At 41.4% G+C, this 22,690-nt stretch overlaps 2 protein-coding genes across 2 annotated transcripts in view; one reads left to right on the top strand and one right to left on the bottom strand.

The window, feature by feature from the left end:
• Positions 1–299: 299 nt before the first annotated feature.
• LOC115191458 (tripartite motif-containing protein 16-like) lies at positions 300–6,389 on the bottom strand (the record flags this gene model as incomplete). The annotated part of the gene is made up of 6 exons (XM_029749305.1): positions 300–808; positions 1,043–1,102; positions 1,228–1,387; positions 1,610–1,843; positions 4,537–4,632; positions 6,372–6,389. Coding segments are annotated over 6 exons (1,077 nt in total), but the record flags the coding sequence as incomplete, so codon positions are not given.
• A 5,270-nt stretch (positions 6,390–11,659) lies between these two features.
• LOC115191443 (tripartite motif-containing protein 16-like) overlaps positions 11,660–22,690 on the top strand; it is a 14,377-nt gene continuing 3,346 nt past the window's right edge. Inside the window, exons 1-2 of the mRNA XM_029749294.1 lie at positions 11,660–12,258; positions 13,169–13,264. Of these exons, the coding sequence (XP_029605154.1) occupies positions 11,662–12,258; positions 13,169–13,264 (693 nt within the window). The 5' untranslated portion in view covers positions 11,660–11,661. The remainder of the gene's footprint in view (positions 12,259–13,168; positions 13,265–22,690) is intronic.

Raw genomic sequence — 22,690 nt, 5'->3', positions numbered from 1 at the left:
ATGTACAAGATTAAAACATTGCAATTAAATAAATATGAATACATTAAATGTTTATTTTAATTCAGAACATCTGAAGATCAAATCAGTTAAATTATTGTACATAAAACAGAGTAGAATGAATCATCACATCTGGGGACCATCACCACCAGCATGACTAGTATCTATGTGGACCCTACTACAGTTTAACCAGCTCAGCTATAGACTACACCAGCATGACTAGTACCTATGTGGACCCTACTACAGTTTAACCAGCTCAGCTATAGACTACACCAGCATGACTAGTATCAATGTGGACCCTACTACAGTTTAACCAGCTCAGCAGTACCATAGGGACAAAACCCAGGATAGAGGGGCTGAGTGAATGTGGTCTGGACTCTGTGGAGGAGGGTCATTGTGTCAGAGACACTGTAGAAGGACAGAGTACCTGCCTTGTGATCCAGGTACACTCCTACTCTGGAGGACTGAGGGCCTGATCCTTTAGTCTCAACATTATTGTGTCTGAAACAATAACCACCTCTGTAGTAATATAAACTCCAGGACTTGTTATTGTCTCCAAATGTATTACCTTTCTCTGTTCTGCTGATGTCTTTATATGAGACTGCTGTATAAACATCACCAGTCCACTCAACCTCCCAGTAACAGCGTCCAGACAGACCCTCTCTACACAGAACCTGCCACTGGTTGGTGAATCTGTCTGGATGGTCAGGATATGGTTTGACTTTGCCTGTATAGGTCACTTTTCTGTTCCCTTTAGACAGAGAGAGGTGTGTGTGTGCTGTGTTTGAGTCCAGTGTGAGCTGACAGGAATCTGGGAGAAGAGCAGAGCAGAGACCAATGAGGGGAGTCAGAACAATAAGTTAAGTCAGATAATGTATCTACCCTCTTTGATTAGAGCACAGCAGAGATCAAATCAGAGAAATATGAGGAGTCTGATAGATACCCAGTCTTTGATTAGATCTACTATTGCTATATATTTCTAGAGGGATTGTTAGGAGTGTCAGTAAAAAGAGACTGTTAGTTACTTCACAATAAAGAGACTCACATTGTAACAACTGTTCTCTGGTCTTGGGCTCTGGAGGCAGTACAACATCCACTATATTCACTACAGACACACAAACACATTGACAGAGAGAGGGAATGTTATCATCATACCATATTCCAAATGTATATGACTAGTAGGGAACTTTAAATGGTCTAAAGTTAATGTTCTTATTGTTTTCAACACACCTGTAGTGGAGATCTTGGTCCATTCTCCATTAAGGAAGTCTTCTAGTTTCTCTCTCAGTTCAGACACAGTCTTACTCACATCTCCAAAGTACTGAAGAGGATGGACAACGGTGCTGGGTAAGTCTGAAGATACCTTGATACTGGAGAGAGACTGATAACTCTGGAGAGAGAGAGAGAGATAGAGAGAGAGAGAGAGAGAGAGAGAGAGAGAGAGAGAGAGAGAGAGAGAGAGAGAGAGAGAGAGAGAGAGAGACAAAGAAAGAGGAACAAAGAGAGAGAGAGGGGCGGACAGAGAGAGACAGACAGGACAACAAAATGATTGAGATGAATAGTTTCACATTAAGTTAATTTCATATCACATGTAAATAGGCAGTTTAGTTACCCGGAGGAAATGGATGTGATCCTCTGTGTGTGAGAGCTGCTCCAGCTCAATGCTTCTCTTCCTCAGCTCAGCTATCTCCTCCTTCAGTTGCTCCAGGAGTCCTTCAGCTTGACTGACTTGAGCCTTCTCTTGGGCTCTGATCAGCTCCTTCACCTCAGAGCTCCTTCTCTCAATGGAGCGGATCAGCTCAGTAAAGATCTGATCACTGTCCTCCACTGCTGCCTGTGCAGAGCGCTGTTGAGAGAGAGAGAGAGACAGAGAGAGAGAAAGACAGACAGTAGGTCTCTGCACCTCATTGAGTCAGAACACTGCCACCCTGCTCTCCAGGTCCACCAGGCCTTGTCCCCCCTCCTGGACAGGCAGGTACAGAACACCGCTTGGCCCTGCTCTACTCTCCTCCCTCCTGGTCCCCCCTCCAGTAGCCTGCCCCGTAGCAGAGATAGACCCAGCCTCTGTCCCCTGAGTCCTAGTAGGCTGGACAATAGAACGAGTCAAAACGACCAAAGAACGTTGTCTGAGCTGGAACACTAGCGAGGCCATAGCAAATGAATTGAAACGAACCTTCACAGAGCCTCTTCTGACTGGAATGATCCTTAGAATTCCATTTCCCCTAAATGGCACCAAAAAATGTCTACCTTCTTATTTGACCACTAAAACCTGTTCTTAGGACCAAACTGAAAAATAACAACTGGTGCAGAAAGTAAACATCCGCACCTCGATGGTGCCAAGTGTGTTTATGTCTGCATTACCAGGAAGTAGGAAAAAACTGGCAACTTCTGACTATTTCTGGTCTAGTAAACGATGACAGCAGAGGACGCTGCCCAACCTTATGTCATTAGAAAGAGGAGATTCTCCTGATTAAAATGGTGTCTGACATGAAAACATCTAAATTTACACATTTGTGAGATATTTAGTGAAATAAACAGACATACCATAACTAAGCTGCTCAAACTTATATCATTAGAAATAATAAGTTATCCTGATTAAAATGGTGTAGAACTTCAAACCATTAAATAAATACATCTATTAGAGATAATTGGAGAAATAGACATGTCCCTATTTCCCCAAAACAATGGCAGTCTGAAAGTTATAACAGCAGTCTTTTATTTAACCAGCTTACCATTTATCTACCACCATTTGACTTTGTGTTTAACATTTAGTGGTTTGTAATCTAGTGGTTAAGAACGTTGGGCAGTAACTGAAAGGTGGCTTGTTCGAATCCCCGAGCAGACTAGGTGAAAAATCTGTAAATCACCTTTTTTAGGCAGATTTGGGCTCTTAACCCTAGTGGCTCTGGATAAGAGTGTCTGCTAAATGACTCACATGTAAACGTAAACTAGACCTCTGTGAAAGGGCAGCAGGTAGTCTAGTGGTTAGAGTGTAGAGGTGGCAGGTAGTCTAGTGGTTAGAGTGTAGAGGTGGCAGGTAGCCTAGTGGTTAGAGCGTTTGGCCGGGCAGCAGTTAGCCTAGTGGTTAGAGCGTTTTGCCGGGCAGCAGGTAGCCTAGTGGTTAGAGCGTTTTGCCGGGCAGCAGGTAGCCTAGTGGTTAGAGCGTTTTGCCGGGCAGCAGGTAGTCTAGTGGTTAGAGCGTTTGGCCGGGCAGCAGGTAGTCTAGTGGTTAGAGCGTTTTGCCGGGCAGCAGGTATCCTAGTGGTTAGAGCGCTGGGCCGGGCAGCAGGTAGTCTAGTGGTTAGAACATTGGGCCTGTAACCGAAAGGTTGCTGGATTGAATCCCCGAGCTGACAAGGAACAAATCTGGCGTTCTTTTTACATGCTAATGTAAAAAGCTGTTTTTTGATATAAATATGAACTTGATTGAACAAAACATGGATGTATTGTATAACATAATGTCCTAGGAGTGTCATCTGATGAAGATCATCAAAGGTTAGTGCTGCATTTAGCTGTGGTTTTGGTTTTTGTGACATATGCTAGCTTGAAAAATGGGTGTGTGATTATGTCTGGCTGGGTACTCTGCTGACATAATCTAATGTTTTGCTTTCGTTGTAAAGCCTTTTTGAAATCGGACAATGTGGTTAGATAGAGGAGAGTCTTGTATTTAAAATGGTAGCGGAACATCTAGATGTAAGAGGTTAACGGCGGTTGGCATCCAATATGTTGCATTACCGCCCCCAACTGGACTGCAATATAAATCTATTTTACTTAATAAAAAAACACCCTTCCAACTAACCCTACACTCATTAAAAACCCACTACCCCATACCACTACTTTGACCCTATCTGCTCTTGCACCATGCCAACGACCTGGGAGGACGGGACACCACCACTCAACACACCCTGGATCTCTTCTGAAGTCAAATCTCATATGACCAAATACTTCTCTGGTTCTGAGCTCTTCACCACACCTTCTACCTCACTTAACTCTCCCTCATTCATTTCCATTTCACCTCCAGAACTCAGTCTGGAACACGGCTCTCTCTGTTTGCTCTTGAATTATAACATTTGAAATGTCTCTATTCTTTTGAAAATAAATGTTGTGTAAAGTTTACTGTTCATTCATGATAGTTTATTATCTACTTCACTTGCTTTGGCATAGTAAAGATATGTTTCCCATGCCAATAAAGATCTTTGAATTGAATTGAGAGAGAGCTCCATGTTAATGTAATGGGGACATGAGTCAGTCATGGTTACTCATGGTTATGTGATGAGGTAGCCCCGCCTGCAACTTCTAAATCAGTGTCGGCCCAATAGGGAATGTCCTCTTGGTGTAATGGTCAAGATGTTGGTTTATCCCACGGTAGACCTGGGTTCATATCCTGTCAGTTACATAAAGCAGTCTATTCTCTGAAAGGGGTCCAGACAGCCTGTTCCCAACAGTGGGGTCAGTGGGATTGGAGAGGGGCCCCTCTACCTCTCTCTGACTGGAGGAGAGAAGTGAAATGGTGTGTCTCCTCTGGTCAACAATACTCACCTTGAGCGACTCCACAGCCTGTTGGAGCTCCTTCAGCTCCTTCTCTCTCTCCTGGAATCTCTGCTGGACCTTCTGCTGACTCATCCCCAGCTGCCTCTGTGGAGAATCACTCTTCAATGAGCTATCAAGCTTTATTAGTCCAGTAGATCAATAGTATAGTCATGTGACATAGGGCCCACAGAGAGGAAGGTCTACAATCCTGAGGAAGTCCCTTTACAATATTATATTATGTTGCTATGTGAATGATTATAGTTTTTATGGTAGGCCTACATGTATTAAGGGGTTGAGACTGAACTTTGGACTCATTAAAGGCCATTCAGAATGATAATAGTGTTTGACTTTAGAAAATGGTGATACATTTGGAGAATCTGGATTAACATATCTATATGTAACCCTCTCACCAGGCTCGAATATGACTCTCACAATATTAACTTATGTAGAGTGCCTCAACAGCATGGGATGTTAGGTGAGAAGGACATCTCCAATAAGAATTCCTATTGTAAACTATCTAGGGTTATGACAATAGGGTATTAAGTTCAGATGAAATGATTATAGGTTTCTGTTATTGAATCAGGATAGACCATGCATTAAATTAAATTGAAACAATGAATGACTCCACCAAGGCAACATACATAACGTTCCATATGTGTATTAAAACATTTTTCAAACACAAATACATTTTCAGACACAACATCAAAAGAAATAAAAAATAATAAACCCCAATGAGTCGTGCACAACCCGTGTCCAAATTATTTCAAGTTTGCTTAAATAAACCGTTGGAGCTCAAAAAAAATTGATGACACCCAGAAATATCCTGAAGCACCTCAGGTTGTGGTTACTCACTACTTGGTAGATATTCCCTCAGCGAAGTATGGCAGTTCCATGCAGGTTTCCTCACCAAGTCCAAGGCAGCACAGCTCCCCATGCAGACAGTCCTCCTTAGCCGTTACCGATATCCCCATGGCAACACAGCTCCCCATGCAGACAGTCCTCCTTAGCCGTTACCGATATCCCCATGGCAACACAGCTCCCCATGCAGACAGTCCTCCTTAGCCGTTACCGATATCCCCATGGCAGCACAGCTCCCCATGCAGACAGTCCTCCTTAGCCGTTACCGATATCCCCATGGCAACACAGCTACCCATGCAGACAGTCCTCCTTAGCCGTTACCGATATCCCCATGGCAACACCAACTCGTTAAGCTTCCCAAGCAATTATCTCCCGGTGTCACACGATGCTAACCTCTAGGTTGGCTAATACCTCCACGACGAGACGGTAGCTTCAGTATCTACTAAGTTTTTAACAAAATTATAACAACTCTTTTATAAAATAAAATATGTATTTTCCTTCATGTCTTAGTAGCTATGGGTTTTGTTGTAGTTCTGTCGTCTTATTTTATCATTTTTCTTCACCAACCGTCCTGAGGTAAAACGGCCATCCTTTCATCAACGTCTTTTCCCTCCCGTTAACCAGGTCAACTCCCATTGGCCACAAAAGCTTAACAAGCGACCGTATTGGTCAAAACTTAAAATTCAAAGTAAAACAAACTATTCACTTATTCATTAAATAAATATTTCTTCAAAAAGCATAATGCATCAACAACATTACAGTTTAGGAGCAATTCAATCATCTTTTAAATATAATAGCAATTAATTATAACAAATAAACTCAATACTTGGTTCAAACAAGGGTATTACATATATACTCAAAGTTTGTGTTCATATTTGTGGATCCATTTTCATTTGAATGATCTCATATTCAAACAGCCTTAGTTCCTACTGTATCTTTAATTCTTTGTTTATCAGACAGTCACCAACAAGTTGTTCTGGTCTTACCTGTTTCTCAGTCCTCTCTGCTGCAGCTGACACTGTATCATGGCCTTTATGTTCATCCATCACACACAGCAGACAGACGACACAGAGACTCAGATCAGTTTCGTTTCCTCAGAAGAGAGTTTGTGGAAGGGGGAGGGACTTCCTGGTTTTGCCAGAGGGGTGGGGTTAGAAGGAGGGAGGGGTTAGAGGAATGGAGGAAGAGAGAGAGGAACTGCATGCAACAGCAAGAGGGAGACAAATAGTTTTGTTCCAAGGTTAGAGCCCTTAACATGGAACAAATGACATAATGAATCTTAAAATGTGAGTTGTTAGAATATATGAAGGGTAACAGTTTCTATGAAGTACGTATGTATCATTATTTTAATGTCCTTTATAATGCCTTATAATACACCTATGTGTTGTAATTAATCAATAAGTCCTGAGGAGGTGTGATATATGGTTATTATATGTTCTTAGACAAGACACAACACGGATTGAGAATTATCTAACACTTTCAACAATACAATCACATTTTATTTTATTGGTCGCGTACACATATTTATCAGATGTTATTGTGGGTGTAGTGAAATGCTTGTGTTCCTGGCTCCAACAGTGCAGTAATATCTAGCAATGCTTGTGTTCCTAGCTCACAGAGGGCAAATCTAAAAAGTAAAAGAAAATACTAGGACAAGCAATGATATATATATATATATATATATATATATATATATATATACTGTGTACTGTGATGTGATGCATAGACAATTTGGAGTACATTTGTAGTATATCTGAAGAATTGCATATGTACAGTAGTAGTTATATAGGATGAACCATGACTAGAATACAGTATATACATATGAAGTGGACAGCAGTAGTTATATAGGATGAACCAGGACTAGAATACAGTATATACATATGAAGTGGGTAAAACAGTACACATTATTAAAGTGCCCAGTGATTCCATGACTATGTACACAGGGCAGCAGCCTCTAAGGTGCAGGGTAGAGTAACCTGGTGGTAGCTGTCTAGTGACAGTGACTAAAGTTCAGGGCAGGGTAGAGTAACCTGGTGGTAGCTGTCTAGTGACAGTGACTAAAGTTCAGGACAGGGTAGAGTAACCTGGTGGTAGCTGTCTAGTGACAGTGACTAAAGTTCAGGACAGGGTAGAGTAACCTGGTGGTAGCTGTCTAGTGACAGTGACTAAAGTTCAGGACAGGGTAGAGTATCCCTGGTGGTACCGTGGCTGAGGTCCTTGATGATCTTCTAGATGGTAGAAGGGTTAACAGGCAGTGGCTCGGGTGGCTGAGGTCCTTGATGATCTTCTAGATGTAGAGGGGTGAACAGGCCGTGGCTCGGGTGGCTGAGGTCCTTGATGATCTTCTTGGCCTTCCTGTGACACCGGGTGGTGTAGATGTCCTGGAGGGGAGGCAGTGTGGCCCCGGTGATGCGTTGGGCTGAACCCACCACCCTCTGGAGAGTCCTGCGGTTAGCTGGTCTCTTAGTGATAATGGGACCTTTCTAAGTACATGGATCACTGGTCTACAGTATCTCTGCTTTTAGCTGGTCTCTTAGTGATAATGAGACCTTTCTAGGTAGATGGATCACTGGTCTACAGTATCTCTGCTTTTAGCTGGTCTCTTAGTGAAAATGAGACCTTTCTAGGTACATGGATCACTGGTCTACAGTATCTCTGCTTTTAGCTGGTCTCTTAGTGATAATGAGACCTTTCTAGGTACATGGATCACTGGTCTACAGTATCTATGCTTTTAGCTGGTCTCTTAGTGAAAATGAGATCTTTCTAGGTACATGGAACACTGGTCTATCTGGCTGTTCTAACTCCATGTTGTGCTGCACGTTGAGTTTTCCTCTTCCCTGAAAAACATCAGCATCTGCATCCTCAACATGAGTCATTTCACCATATGAACCCGTTTCACTAGACCCAGTAAGTTAGGTACATGGATCACTGTATGATGTTGACCTGTGATCCAGAGTCACGTTTAAACACAATGTCAGTTCCGTTAGTCTTGTAGGTAGCAGTCCAGTCCTCCTCTGGTCCTGTAAGTGTGACTGTTCCCACAAAGAGTTCACCCAAGGACCCCTCACTGTAGTCATTGTCACCGCTGTTGTCCTGGTCCTAGTTGACACAGTGTACTGTATTTTGTTGTCTCCGCTGCCTGCATTTGAGTGAGAAGTGGTTCTTCATGCCACAGTTGTAACACTGTTTTCTATATGCTGGGTACTGGTGAGGTCTGTACTCTCCTCCACAGTTGTAACACTGTGTACAGGTTACAGTTTAAACTGGTCTTGGTCTCATTACAGGTGAGACACATTTAAACTGGTCTTGGTCTCATTACAGGTGAGACACATTTAAACTGGTCTTGGTCTCATTACAGGTGAGACACATTTAAACTGGTCTTGGTCTCCTTACAGGTGGGCCACATGGTTCTAGAGGTCTCTAGTGGTTGAGTCTTGGTCTGGGTCTCACTGGTTCTGTTCCAGTCTGTCCTGTCTCCATCTCTGGTATATTCAGTACCAATACACCGACATCATCCACTACTGACCTGGGTTCAAATACTATTTGAAATCTTTCAAATACTTTGAGTGTTTGCTTTTGCCTCCCTGGAGCATCAGGTGGTCAGGGTTTTGAACTTTTAGCATTGTTCTATTTGTTCCATTGTACCAGTCAAGTTTAATCAAGCTCAGATAAAGTTTAAATGACTTCAAATAGGAAAGTGGTGTCATGTTCTTCGTCGTCTGAGGAGGAAGTATCATCGGACCAAAATGCAATGGGTATAGTGCTCATCCTCTTATTTATTAAAGAACCACACTTAACACAAAAATGATGAAAAACAGTCCTGTTAGGTGCACTGACTATACAAGGAAGCAACTACCCACAAAACCCATGAAGAAAAACCCCTACTTAAATATGATCTCTAATCAGAGGCAACGAGGATCAGCTGCCTCCAATTAGAGATCAACCCAAACATACACAACATAGAAATAGAAGAACTAGAAAGGTAAACATAGAAATAGATAACATAGATCAAACCCAAAATCCCAAAACACATCTACTAATAATATGCATATTCTAGTTTCTGGGCAAGAGTAGTAACAAGTTTAAATCAGGTATGTTTTTTATCCGGCCGTGAAAATACTGCCCCCTAGCCCAGGCAGGTTAAAGAACCACACTTAACACAAAAACAACGACGAAAAACAGTCCCGTAAGGTGCACTGACTATACAAGGAAACAACTACCCACAAAACCCATGAAGAAAAACCCCTACTTAAATATGATCTCTAATCAGAGGCAACGAGGATCAGCTGCCTCCAATTAGAGATCAAATCAAACATACACAACATAGAAATAGAAGAAATAGAAAGGTAAACAGAAATAGATAACATAGATCAAACCCAAAATCCCAAAACACACAAAACAAACACCCCCCTGCCACGCCCTGACCATACTATAATAACAAAATAACCTCTTTACTGGTCAGGATGTGACAAGTGGAAAAAGAAAGTTCAGGACGACAGCTTAATTCCCTTCAATGATATGAATTGCTGACGCGTTTCCCAGCAGCTTCTTGGTCAAAGCACTATTATAACACAGTGTTATTACGAATCCACATTGACATGGAAAGGAACCATGATTAATGTCTATGTAACAGTCTGACACTGTGATAGATCACTCTGTTACATTGACATGGAAAGGAACCATGATTAATGTCTATGTAACAGTCTGACACTGTGATAGATCACTCTGTTACATTGACATGGAAAGGAACCATGATTAATGTCTATGTAACAGTCTGACACTGTGATAAATCACTCTGTTACATTGAATAACATTGTTTCTTCAACGATCAACAGAAAAGTGGAGCACTTTGAAGTGTAGAACAACAGCTGAAAAAGACAGAAACATTGACAACGTTTGTTGTTTGTTTTCTAGACAGAAAGAAGATGTTTGATCAACTTTTGGTCCCAAAATGAAACGTTTAAGTGAAACAATAACAACTTTAACAACTTTATTAACCACATAGATTCTAATAGATTCATATTTTAAATCCTCAGAATTCATAAAGTATAGAACACCATCTAGAAGACAGAAGACATATCATTACATACAGTATAGAACACCATCTAGAAGACAGAGACATATCATTACATACAGTATAGAACACCATCTAGAAGACAGAGACATATATTTACATACAGTATAGAACACCATCTAGAAGACAGAGACATATCATTACATACAGTATAGAACACCATCTAGAAGACAGAGACATATCATTACATACAGTATAGAACACCATCTAGAAGACATATCATTACATACAGTATAGAACACCATCTAGAAGACAGAGACATATCACTACATAGAGTATAGAACACCATCTAGAAGACAGAGACATATCATTACATACAGTATAGAACACCATCTAGAAGACAGAGATATATCATTAAATACAGTATAGAACACCATCTAGAAGACAGAGACATATCATTACATACAGTATAGAACACCATCTAGAAGACAGAGACATATCATTACATACAGTATAGAACACCATCTAGAAGACAGAGACATATCATTACATACAGTATATCATAGATGACATGTATAAATCCTTACTTTATATTTCCTGTACCACTTTCCATTCCAGTAGCCTTATTACTGGTTAGGGTTACTGCTCCTAGTACAGTGGAAGAATGAGGCATCACAGTACTTGTTACACCACTGTACTAACAGGAACAATTACACACCAATAAACACACTGTAATGTAAAGTGTTCCATCATTCTCAATGATCAGTCAATACATCCAGTATTCATTTCACCTACAGTACATTATATCCATTTCAAGTCCCCCCTCCCCCCATTGTAGCTAATTATCTATAACACATTGTACAGTTTTAGTACCATGTATGAGTTATTATGGAGGCTTATCGTTAGTATCACAGCATATCAGTTTAAGACATTACAATATTCATTAAAAGCATTATAGATATGTACTTCATAGAAACTGTTACCCTTTATATATTCTAACCAGTCTATTTAATTTATTCCATATTAAGGGTCCTAACCTAGGAACTAAAATATTTCTCTCCTTCTCAATTTTGCCTGCAGTTTTCTCTCTCTCCTTCCCTTCCTCTAACCCCTCCCTCTCTCACTCCCTCCTTCCCTCCCTCTAACCCCAGCCCTCTGGCAGAACCAGGAAGTCCCTCCCCTTCACAAACTCTCTTCTGAGGAAACTAAACTGATCTGAGTCTCTGTCTTGTCTGTCTGTGTGAGAGTGAATATCCGTCCCAATGGCTCAGAAGGGAGTTCTGCTGGACCAGGACCAGTTCTGTTGTTCTGTCTGTCTGGATCTACTGAAAGAGCCAGTCACCATCCCCTGTGGGCACAGTTACTTTAGGAGCTGTATTGAGGACTGCTGGGATCAGGATGTTCTGAAAGGGGTCTATAGCTGTCCTCAGTGCAGAGAGACCTTCACTCCAAGGCCTAATCTGAGGAAAAATAACATGTTGGCTGAGGTGGTGGAGAAACTGAAGAAGACAGGAGTCCAGGCTGCTCCCCCTCCTGCTCTGTGCTATGCTGGACCTGGAGATGTGGTGTGTGATTTCTGCACTGGGACCAGAAAGCAGAAAGCCCTCATGTCCTGTCTGCTGTGTCTGGCCTCTTACTGTGAGACTCACCTCCAACCTCACTATGAATTTCCTGCTTTCAAGAAGCACAAGCTGGTCAAAGCCACCGCACAACTACAGGAGAAAATCTGCTCTCATCATGACAAACTGCTGGAGGTTTACTGTCGTACCGATCAGCAGTGTATCTGTCTGCTTTGTGTGATGGATGAACATAAAGGCCATGATACAGTGTCAGCTGCCGCAGAGAGGACTGAGAAACAGGTAAGACCAGAACAACTTGTTGGTGACTGTCTGATAAACAAAGAATTAAAGATACAGTAGAAACTAAGGCTGTTTGAATATGAGATCATTCAAATGAAATGGATCCTCAGCAGAACAAATATGAACACAACCCATGAGTATATAGATATGTTAACCCAGATTCTGTAAATGTATCACCATTTTCCAAAGTCAAACACCATTATCATTCAATATCAATCACTGTTATCATTCGTTATCAAACACCATTATCGTTTGTTATCAAACACTGTGATCATTTGTTATCGAACACCCAATCAGCTCCCTGATTTGTGTTCTGTTAAAACTATGATCATTCACATAACAACAATAATATATTTTCACACAGACACTTTCACAACATTTTAATTCCTATTTTTTGCAACTGAGGTTATTCTTCAACAACACAGGCCCCAAAGCAAGTCAAGAAGAGGAAATAGATTTATTTGAGCAGGACAAATCCTAGCTGCTATGCTGAAAATTAGACTTTCAGTCTTCCCTGTCCTACAGATTTTCACAACAGAACAAAGGACGGGATGCCACTTATAACCCCCCACCCTAGCCTGGGGTTGGCCAATCAGAGGTCCTTGCTGCAGGACAAGTATCCCACTCCAGACTCAATGTACAGACCAATGAAAACGTGGCACATGTAGCTCTGAGTTCATGGCTGACATTCCACAGATCCTAACAGATGTTGAACTGAAACCCAACTCCTATTTACAATTCCCTATTGACTATTAGTACTCTAGTTTTTAGTCCTCTCATCCTCTGCGTTTTGTATTTATCTTCAAAATATTCTTATACTATCTTCTATGGGTCCTATGTCACATTACTATATTATTGATCTACTGGACAAATAAAGCTTGATAGCTCATTGAAGAGTGATTCTCCACAGAGGCAGCTGGGGATGAGTCAGCAGAAGGTCCAGCAGAGATTCCAGGAGAGAGAGAAGGAGCTGAAGGAGCTCCAACAGGCTGTGGAGTCTCTCAAGGTGAGTATTGTTGACCAGAGGAGACACACCATTTCACTTCTCTCCTCCAGTCAGAGAGAGAGAGAGGGAGAGACAGGCTCCTATCCAATCCCACTGACCCCACTGTTGGGAACAGGCTGTCTTAACCCCTTTCAGAGAATAGACTGCTTAATGTAACTGAAGGGATATGAACCCAGGTCTACCGTGGGAGAAACCAACATCTTGACCATTACACCAAGAGGACATTCCCTATTGGGCCGACACTGATTTAGAAGTCGCAGGCGGGGCTACCTCATCACATAACCATGAGTAACCATGACTGACTCATGTCCCCTATACATTAACATGGAGCTCTCTCTCGCTCTCTCTTTCTCAATTGAATTCACATATCTTTATTGGCGTGGGAAACATATGTTTACAATGCCAAAGTAGGTGGAATAAATACTAAACAAAATTGAAATAAAGCATCAGAAATTAACAGTAAACTTTTCACTCACAAAAGTTTCAAAGGAATAGAGACATTTCAAATGTTATAATTCAAGAGCAAACAGAGAGAGCCGTGTTCCAGACTGAGTTCTGGAGGTGAAATGGAAATGAATGAGGGAGAGTTAAGTGAGGTAGAAGGTGTGGAGAAGAGCTCAGAACCAGAGCCTGGCATCAATGGACATGATAAAGAAGAACCTGGTGCAGTAGGAGTTACATGTTAGTAGAAAGTGGATCCATACATTTTGGCAGATCCATTTGTGGTTTCAGGGTGGGAGGGAAAGGAGTTGGGTGCAGTTGAATCAGTGAGTCACTGTCTGTCCTTTTGAGTGTTGAGTCTTTCCCAACAAAGTCATGTAAGGATATATCAGTTATCCTGTTATAGTCTTTGTGTTGAATCCACTGAGCTGTTTCAGGTGCAACGTTTATGGTCATGTTGCAGCAGTTTGGAGGAGGGAGATTCCAAGATGTGGGAAGTGTGCAGGAGGTCATGGGATAGAGGATTGTGAAGTTTCAGTGGATAAAGTTACGTCAACTGTAGGGGTGTCCATGTTGCTGGGGATCAGAGGTGTCCGGTGAGAGAGAGGCAGGTTTAGGTGTGTAGAGTCAGTGTAGTGCAGAAGGTGTCGTATGCTGAGGCAATGAAGAAAGTAGAGGAGGATGGGTCAAGGGTGAGGAATCCTGAGAGCATCCCTGTGAGTAGTAGATCTATGCCAGCACAGAGGGATAGGCCAACAAGGGATATTCAGTTGAAGTCAGAAGTTTACATACACTTAGTCATTAAAACTCATTTTTCAACCACTCCACAAATTTCTTGTTAACAAACTATAGTTTTGGCAAGTCGGTTAGGGCATCTACTTTGTGCATGACACAAGTAATTTTTCCAACAATTGTTTACAGACAGACTATCATAATTCCAGTGGATCAGAAGTTTGGGTCGCAAATGGGTCTTCCAAATGGACAACGACCCCAAGCATACTTCCAAAGTTGTGGCAAATTGGCTTAAGGACAACAAAGCCAAGGTATTGGAGTGGTCATCACAAAGACCTGACCTCAATCCTATAGATATTTGTGGGCAGAACTGAAAAAGCATGTGTGAGCAAGGAGGCCTACCAACCTGACTCAGTTACACCAGCTCTGTCAAGAGGAATGGGCCAAAATCCACCCAACTTATTGTGGGAAGCTTGTGGAAGGCTACCCGAAACGTTTGACCCAAGTTAAACAATTTTAAGGCAATGCTACCAAATACTAATTGACTGTATGTAAACGTCTGACCCACTGGGAATGTGACGAAAGAAATAAAAGCTGAGATAAATAATTCTCTCTACTATTATTCTGACATTTCACATTCTTAAAATAAAGTGGTGATCCTAATTGACCTAAAACAGGGAATTTTTACAAGGATTAAATGTCAGGAATTGTGAAAAAGTGAGTTTAAATGTATTTGGCTAAGGTTTATGTCAACTTCCCACTTCAACTGTATGCTTCATTAAGGTTGGCTCCTTAACATTCATAGCAATGGTTATCAACTGTACCACAGAAATGGAACATAAATCACAGACAATAGATGTTGTGGTGGCAGCTGCAGAGAAGTATTTGGTCAAACGAGATTTGACTTCAGAAGAGTTCCAGGGTGTGTTGAGTGGTGGTGTCCCGTCCTCCCAGGTCGTTGGTATGGTGCAGGAGCAGATAGGGTCAAAGTAGTGGAATGGGGTAGTGGGTTTTTAATGAGTGTAGGGTTAGTTGGCATGGTGCAGGAGCAGATAGGGTCAAAGTAGTGGAATGGGGTAGTGGGTTTTTAATGAGTGTAGGGTTAGTTGGCATGGTGCAGGAGCAGATAGGGTCAAAGTAGTGGAATGGGGTAGTGGGTTTTTAATGAGTGTAGGGTTAGTTGGAAGCGTGTTTTTTAGTATTATAAATTTATTAATTAAATGTTCCTTTCACCTTTTCCCATTTTGTACCACAAAGGATCATGGATTTATATTGCAGTCCAGTTGGGGGCGGTAATGCAACATATTGGATGCCAACCGCCGGAAAGGGTGCAGGACATTGAAAGGAGTGATTTCTGGGGTTGTGTAAAGCTTAGAGGTGGAGCAATTGAAGTTGAAGACTCCTGGTGTTTGTGACACCTTTTAACGTTGGTTTGCGGACCGCCATTATATCATAGAAGAAGAAGGTGTTATTTTAGGGTTTTGTGGTTCCTGAGGAGGGCTACTATTCTTTTTGCGTATTTTCCAAATGTATTTTCTAGTTGTTAATAAGGGTTTATTTATTAGTTTCCATTGTTTATCGGTTAGAGTTGAGGGGGGAGTAGGATAGTTTGTTTGGGAGGTGTGATGTCCTCACCCGAGTGGAGGAGAAACGCTGTCACTTCAGGTGCGTTCTGGAGAATGGTGTGGAGGAATTATTGATCATGGTCGGTGAACAGGTGGGAGCGGAACATATACACTCTGTATCCAGAATGAACAAGGCGGTGGTTGTGGTAATGAAAAAGGTGAGTCTTGTTGCCCGGCTAGTTACCAGTATGATTTTTGTGAGGGGTGTGTTGGTGCCGATTTCGACAAGAGTAGTGGTGTCTAATCTGCCTCCGTTTATTACGGACGAACAGATCCGTAAAGAGTTGGTTCGTTTTGGTTAATTTACAAGTGGTTTTCGTTTCGTGGCTCTCGGTTGGGTGTCTCTTTTCGTAGACAAGTGTTTGTTTCTTAACTAAATTCAAGGTTAAACAGCGGAGGGGTGGTACACAGGGTTTGTTTAGGGCAGACAAGCGCGACCAGCCGGCAGCGGGGGCTATGACTAGGGTGGACACTACGTTTTAAACCACATTTACTGATAAAACTAGTTCATTGCATCCGCCAAGGAGCCCAGTTATATAATATTACCATATGTCCCAGCTGTTTGCCGTGGTTTTGAAGAAAATGCAAAAAAGCGGGGCTTATTTTAGTTCATGTTTCACCCTGCCAGCTCCTATTAGTTGTATTGAAAAAACAGGCCTTATTTTAGGTCATGTTTCATGTTTCACCCTGCCAGCTCCTATTAGTTGTATTAAAAAAAACAGGTCTTATTTTAGGTCATGTTTCACCCTGCCAGCTCCTATTAGTTGTATTGAACACTGTGGCACCAACTCACCTTCTGAAAGTTCTATTCCCAGTCCATTGTTCTGCGTCACAATGTCAGCTTCACTATTGTTATCAATGAGACCAGCCCGCGTTAACCTTGTAGGTTTACCTCAGGTAACTTATTATTAACTAGGTTACAGCTACTTGGTGAAGAAGCTCACTGTTCACCTGGTTACACGTTGTAGTGACCTACAGTGTTGGTGAGTAGAAGAGATAGTTGGTGCAAAGCCATCAAACGTTAACCTGTTTAGGATAGGGGGCAGTATTTTCACGGCCGGATGAAAAACGTACCCAATTTAATCTGGTTATTACTCCTGCCCAGAAACTAGAATATGCATATAATTATTTGATTTGGATAGAAAACACCCTAAAGTTTCTAAAACTGTTTGAATGGTGTTTGTGAGTATAACAGAACTCATATGGCAGGCCAAAACCTAAGAAGATTCTATATGGGAAGTGCCCTGTCTGACCATTTCTTGGCCTTCTGTAGCCTCTTTATCAAAAATAGAGGATCTCTCCTGTAACGTGACATTTTCTAAGGCTCCCATAGGCTCTCAGAAGGCGCCAGAACGGGGAATGATAACTCTGCAGTCCCTGGGCGAAAAACAGTAGGGGTTTTGGAAAGTGGTCGTTCTGAGAACAATCACACTGGTCCACGCGTGCATGTGAAGACTCCATTTTCTATTTTCAGTGTTTGAACGAAAACAAGGTCTCCTGGTTGGAATATTATCGCTATTTTATGAGAAAAATCGCATAAAAATTGATTTTAAACAGCGTTTGACATGCTTCAAGTACAGTAATGGAATATTTTGCATTTTTTTGTCATGATATGCGCCGGCGCGTCACCCTTCGGATAGTGTCTTGAACGCAAGAACAAAATGCAGCTATTTGGATATGACTATGGATTATTTGGAACCAAAACAACATTGGGTGTTGAAGTAGAAGTCCTGGGAGTGCATTCTGACGAAGAACAGCAAAGGTAATCCAATTTTTCTTATAGTAAATCTGAGTTTGGTGAGTGCCAAACTTGGTGGGTGTCAAAATAGCTAGCCATGATGGCCGGGCTATCTACTCAGAATATTGCAAAATGTGCTTTCTTTCTTCATCAGATGACACTCCTAGGACATCATGTTATACAATACATGCATTTTTTGTTCGATAAAGTTCATAATATATATAAAAACAGCATTTTACATTGGGGCGTAACGTTCAGAAAATATTTTCCCTCGGTGAATCAGCACTACAATTTACAAATTTACTCGTCGAAAACGTTTATAAAATATTAAACTGTGATTCAAAGAATTATAGATGAACATCTCCTTTATGCAACCGCTTTGACAGATTTCAAAATAACTTTACTGGGAAAGCACACTTTGCAATAATCTGAGTACTGCGCTCAGAAAAATACACTACACTATACAGATAGGTGCCATTTTGGAGTCATCTAAATGAATAAATAGCATTATAAATATTCACTTACCTTTAGTAATCTTCATCAGAAGGCACTTCCAGGAATCACAGGTCCACAACAAATTTTGTTTTGTTCGATATAATCCATAATTTATGTCCAAATAGCTCCTTGTTGTTCGCGCGTTATGTTCAGCTACTCCAAATGTAGGAAGCGCGCGGAAAATCTCAGGACGAAAAGTCAAAAAAATATCTATTTACGTTCAATCAAACATGTCAAACGTTGTAAAACATCAATCTTTAGGGCCTTTAGAACGTGAAGAATCAGTAATATTTAGACCGGACGAAACTAGTGAAAAACGTTTTGGAACGGAGCAACCTCTCGCTTGAACGCGCGCCTATGATGCGATGGGTGACCAACTTCCCGGCCTTCTCATTAGGTCTCTGTTCATCGTAGACGCCTCAAACAACTTTAGAAAGAATGTCGACATCTAGTGGAAGTCTTAGGACGTGCACAATGATTACCACGTCACTGTGTGTTCAATAAGCAATGACTTGAACAGAGCCAACACATCCAGATTTCCAATTCATGGAAGAATTTCTCTCAGGTTTTTGCTTGCAATATGAGTTCTGTTACGCTCACAGACATCATTCAAACAGTTTTAGAAACGTCAGAGTGTTTTCTATCCAAATATAATAATACTATGAATATCCTAGCTTCTGAGTTTGAGTAGGAGGCAGTTTAATATGGGCACATATTTTTTCCGAAATTGACAATACTGACCCCTATCCTTAAGTAGCGGGAAGAAGTTATTAAATACCCTGAACCTAACAATCAATCAAATGTATTTATGAAGTCCTTTTAACATCAGCAGATGTCACAAAGTGCTGTACAGAAACTCTAACCCTACGAATAACCTATTTTAGCCTGAACCCTAATTCTAGGGTAGGGTAGCCTACAACTATTTTAGTAATAATATTACGTTAGTAAATACCATTTAGCACTAAATAACATTTGTTATTTTTTAATTAAAACCTATTTAACCATTTGTTTTTTATTAGTTATTTTATTATATTTATTATTGCAAGGCAGAACACTTGATAACCTCTCTCGGGTATGTGGGACGATTTCGTCCCACCTACGTAACAGCTACTGAAATTCCAGTGGCGCGATTTTTGAATCGTTAGAAATACTATTACTTCAATTTCTCAAACATATGACTATTTTACAGCTATTTAAAGACAAGAATCTCGTTAATCTAACCCCACTGTCCGATTTCAAAAAGGCTTTACAACGAAAGCAAAACATTAGATTATGTCAGCAGAGTACCCAGCCAGAAATAATCAGACACCCATTTTTCAAGCTAGCATATCATGTCACATAAACCCAAACCACAGCTAAATGCAGCACTAACCTTTGATGATCTTCATCAGATGACACACCTAGGACATTGTGTTATACAATACATGCATGTCTGTTCAATCAAGTTCATATTTATATCAAAAAACAGCTTTTTGCATTAGCATGTGACGTTCAGAAAAAGCATAACCCCCGCAAACTTCCGGGGAATTTACTAACAGTTTGCAAAATTACTCACGATAAACGTTCACAAAAAGCATAACAATTATTTTAAGAATTATAGATACATTACTCCTCTATGCACTCGATATGTCCGATTTTAAAATAGCTTTTCGGATGAAGCACATTTTGCAATAATCTAAGTACATAGCCCGGCATTACAGGGCTAGCTATTTAGATACCCACCCAGGTCAGCCTCCACCAAAATCACATTTCCTATAAGAAAAATGTTCTTACCTTGCTTGTTCTTCATCAGAATACACTGCCAGGACTTCTACTTCAATAACAAATGTTGGTTTGGTCCCAAATAATCCATCGTTATATCCAAACAGCGACGTTTTGTTCGTGAGTTCTAGACACTATCAGAATGCTTCTTCACGGTCCTGCGCATGGCGCATTGGCGTGTCAAAAATGTCTAAATATTCCATTACCGTACTTCGAAGCATGTCAACCGCTGTTTAAAACCAATTTTTATGCCATTTATGTCGTAGAGAAGTGATAATATTCCGACCGGGAGTATGCATTGAGCCTAAACAGCCGAATAAAATTTCTCCTCGGGAGCGACTCGTGCATGCGCCTCATTCAAAGGTCCTCTGAGCATCCACTTACAAAAGGCGATAATCTGTTTCAACCTGAGGCTCCCTCGTAAACCTTCAGGTTTTTCGCGGGCTCTGAGAGCCTATTGGAGCCCTGGGAATTGTCACGTTACAGCTAAGATCCTTACTTTTCAATAAAAAGATGCAAGACGCACGACTCCTTGTCAGACAGGGTACTTCCTGCTTGAAACCTTGTCAGGTTTTTGCCTGCCATAGGAGTTCTGTTATACTCACAGACACCATTCAAACAGTTTTAGAAAATTCAGAGTGTTTTCTATCCAAACCTGAACAATAATATGCATATTCTAGCTTCTGAGTTGGTGTAGGAGGCAGTTAAAAATGGGAACATATTTTTTCCAAAATTCTCAATACTGCCCCCTAGCCCAGACAGGATAAACAAGACTCATTTGTTGTGGTTTGAACTGGGTGACATAGTAACCTCTATGTGAAAGTCCAGCAAGTGGCGTGGGACAGGTAGGGCAGGTTTGAGACTGATCTCTCTAATTAAATACACTTTATTTCTCAGCTGCCTCACCAATGTCTTTACGTGAATTAATAACTTTTAATTGGTAAATATTTCCAATAGATGGCAGCATAAGACCACGAAGCATCAGTTATAGGCTACAAGCAGCAATATGATTGACATAAAATAGCATGCAACCAAAGACTATATGTCCCATGATTTTCTAAAATGGTCACTCATTACTTTACAGTTAGCTATATATCTCTTGTTAGTCCTGTGTTGCTTTTGGGTGATCAAAACAATATTAACTATAGCAGGTATTGAACCCTGGTCAAAAAACCAACAAACAGCAAAACGCTCTAACCACTATACTACCTGCTGCCTGGCCAAACGCTCTAACCACTAGACTACCTGCTGCCTCTACACTCTAACCACTAGGCTACCTGCCACCTCTACACTCTAACCACTAGACTACCTGTCACCTCTACACTCTAACCACTAGGCTACCTGCCACCTCTACACTCTAACCACTAGACTACCTGTCACCTCTACACTCTAACCACTAGGCTACCTGCCACCCCGACACTCTAACCACTAGACTACCTACCACCTCTACACTCTAACCACTAGACTACCTGCCACCTCTACACTCTAACCACTAGACTACCTGCCACCTCTACACTCTAACCACTAGACTACCTGCCACCTCTACACTCTAACCACTAGACTACCTGCCACCTCTACACTCTAACCACTAGACTACCTACCACCTCTACACTCTAACCACTAGACTACCTGTCACCTCTACACTCTAACCACTAGGCTACCTGCCACCTCTACACTCTAACCACTAGACTACCTGCCACCTCTACACTCTAACCACTAGACTACCTGCCACCTCTACACTCTAACCACTAGACTACCTACCACCTATACACTCTAACCACTAGGCTACCTGCCACCTCTACACTCTAACCACTGGACTACCTGCCACCTCTACACTCTAACCACTAGACTACCTGCCACCTCTACACTCTAACCACTAGACTACCTGCCACCTCTACACTCTAACCACTGGACTACCTGTCACCTCTACACTCTAACCACTAGACTACCTACCACCTCTACACTCTAACCACTAGACTACCTGCCACCTCTACACTCTAACCACTAGGCTACCTGCCACCTCTACACTCTAACCACTAGACTACCTGCTGCCCTTTCAGAGAGGTCTAGTTTACATGTGAGTCATTTAGCAGACACTCTTATCCAAAGCCACTAGGGTTAAGTGACTAAATCTGCCTAAAAAAGGTGATTTACAGATTTTTCACCTAGTCGGCTCGGGGATTCGAACAAGCCACCTTTCAGTTACGGCCCAACGTTCTTAACCACTAGATTACAAACCACTAAATGTTAAACACAAAGTCAAATGGTCGTAGATAAATGGTAAGCTGGTTAAATAAAAGACTGCTGTTATAACTTTCAGACTGCCATTGTTTTGGGGAAATAGGGACATGTCTATTTCTCCAATTATCTGTAATAGATGTATTTATTTTAATGGTTTGAAGTTCTACACCATTTTAATCAGGATAACCTATTATTTCTAATGATGTAAGTTTGAGCAGCTTAGTTATGGTATGTCTGTTTATTTCACTAAATATCTCACAATGTGTAGAGGAGAGAGGAGAGTACAGCAGGGCCAAGTGGTGTTCTGTACCTGCCTGTCCAGGAGGGGGGACAAGGCCTGGTGGACATGGAGAGCAGGGTGGCATCGTTCTGACTCAATGAGGTGCATAGGCT

Source organism: Salmo trutta, chromosome 4 (genome assembly GCF_901001165.1).
Source record: "Salmo trutta chromosome 4, fSalTru1.1, whole genome shotgun sequence".
Lineage (NCBI taxonomy): Eukaryota > Metazoa > Chordata > Actinopteri > Salmoniformes > Salmonidae > Salmo > Salmo trutta.
This window is presented reverse-complemented; position numbering and strand designations above follow the sequence as displayed.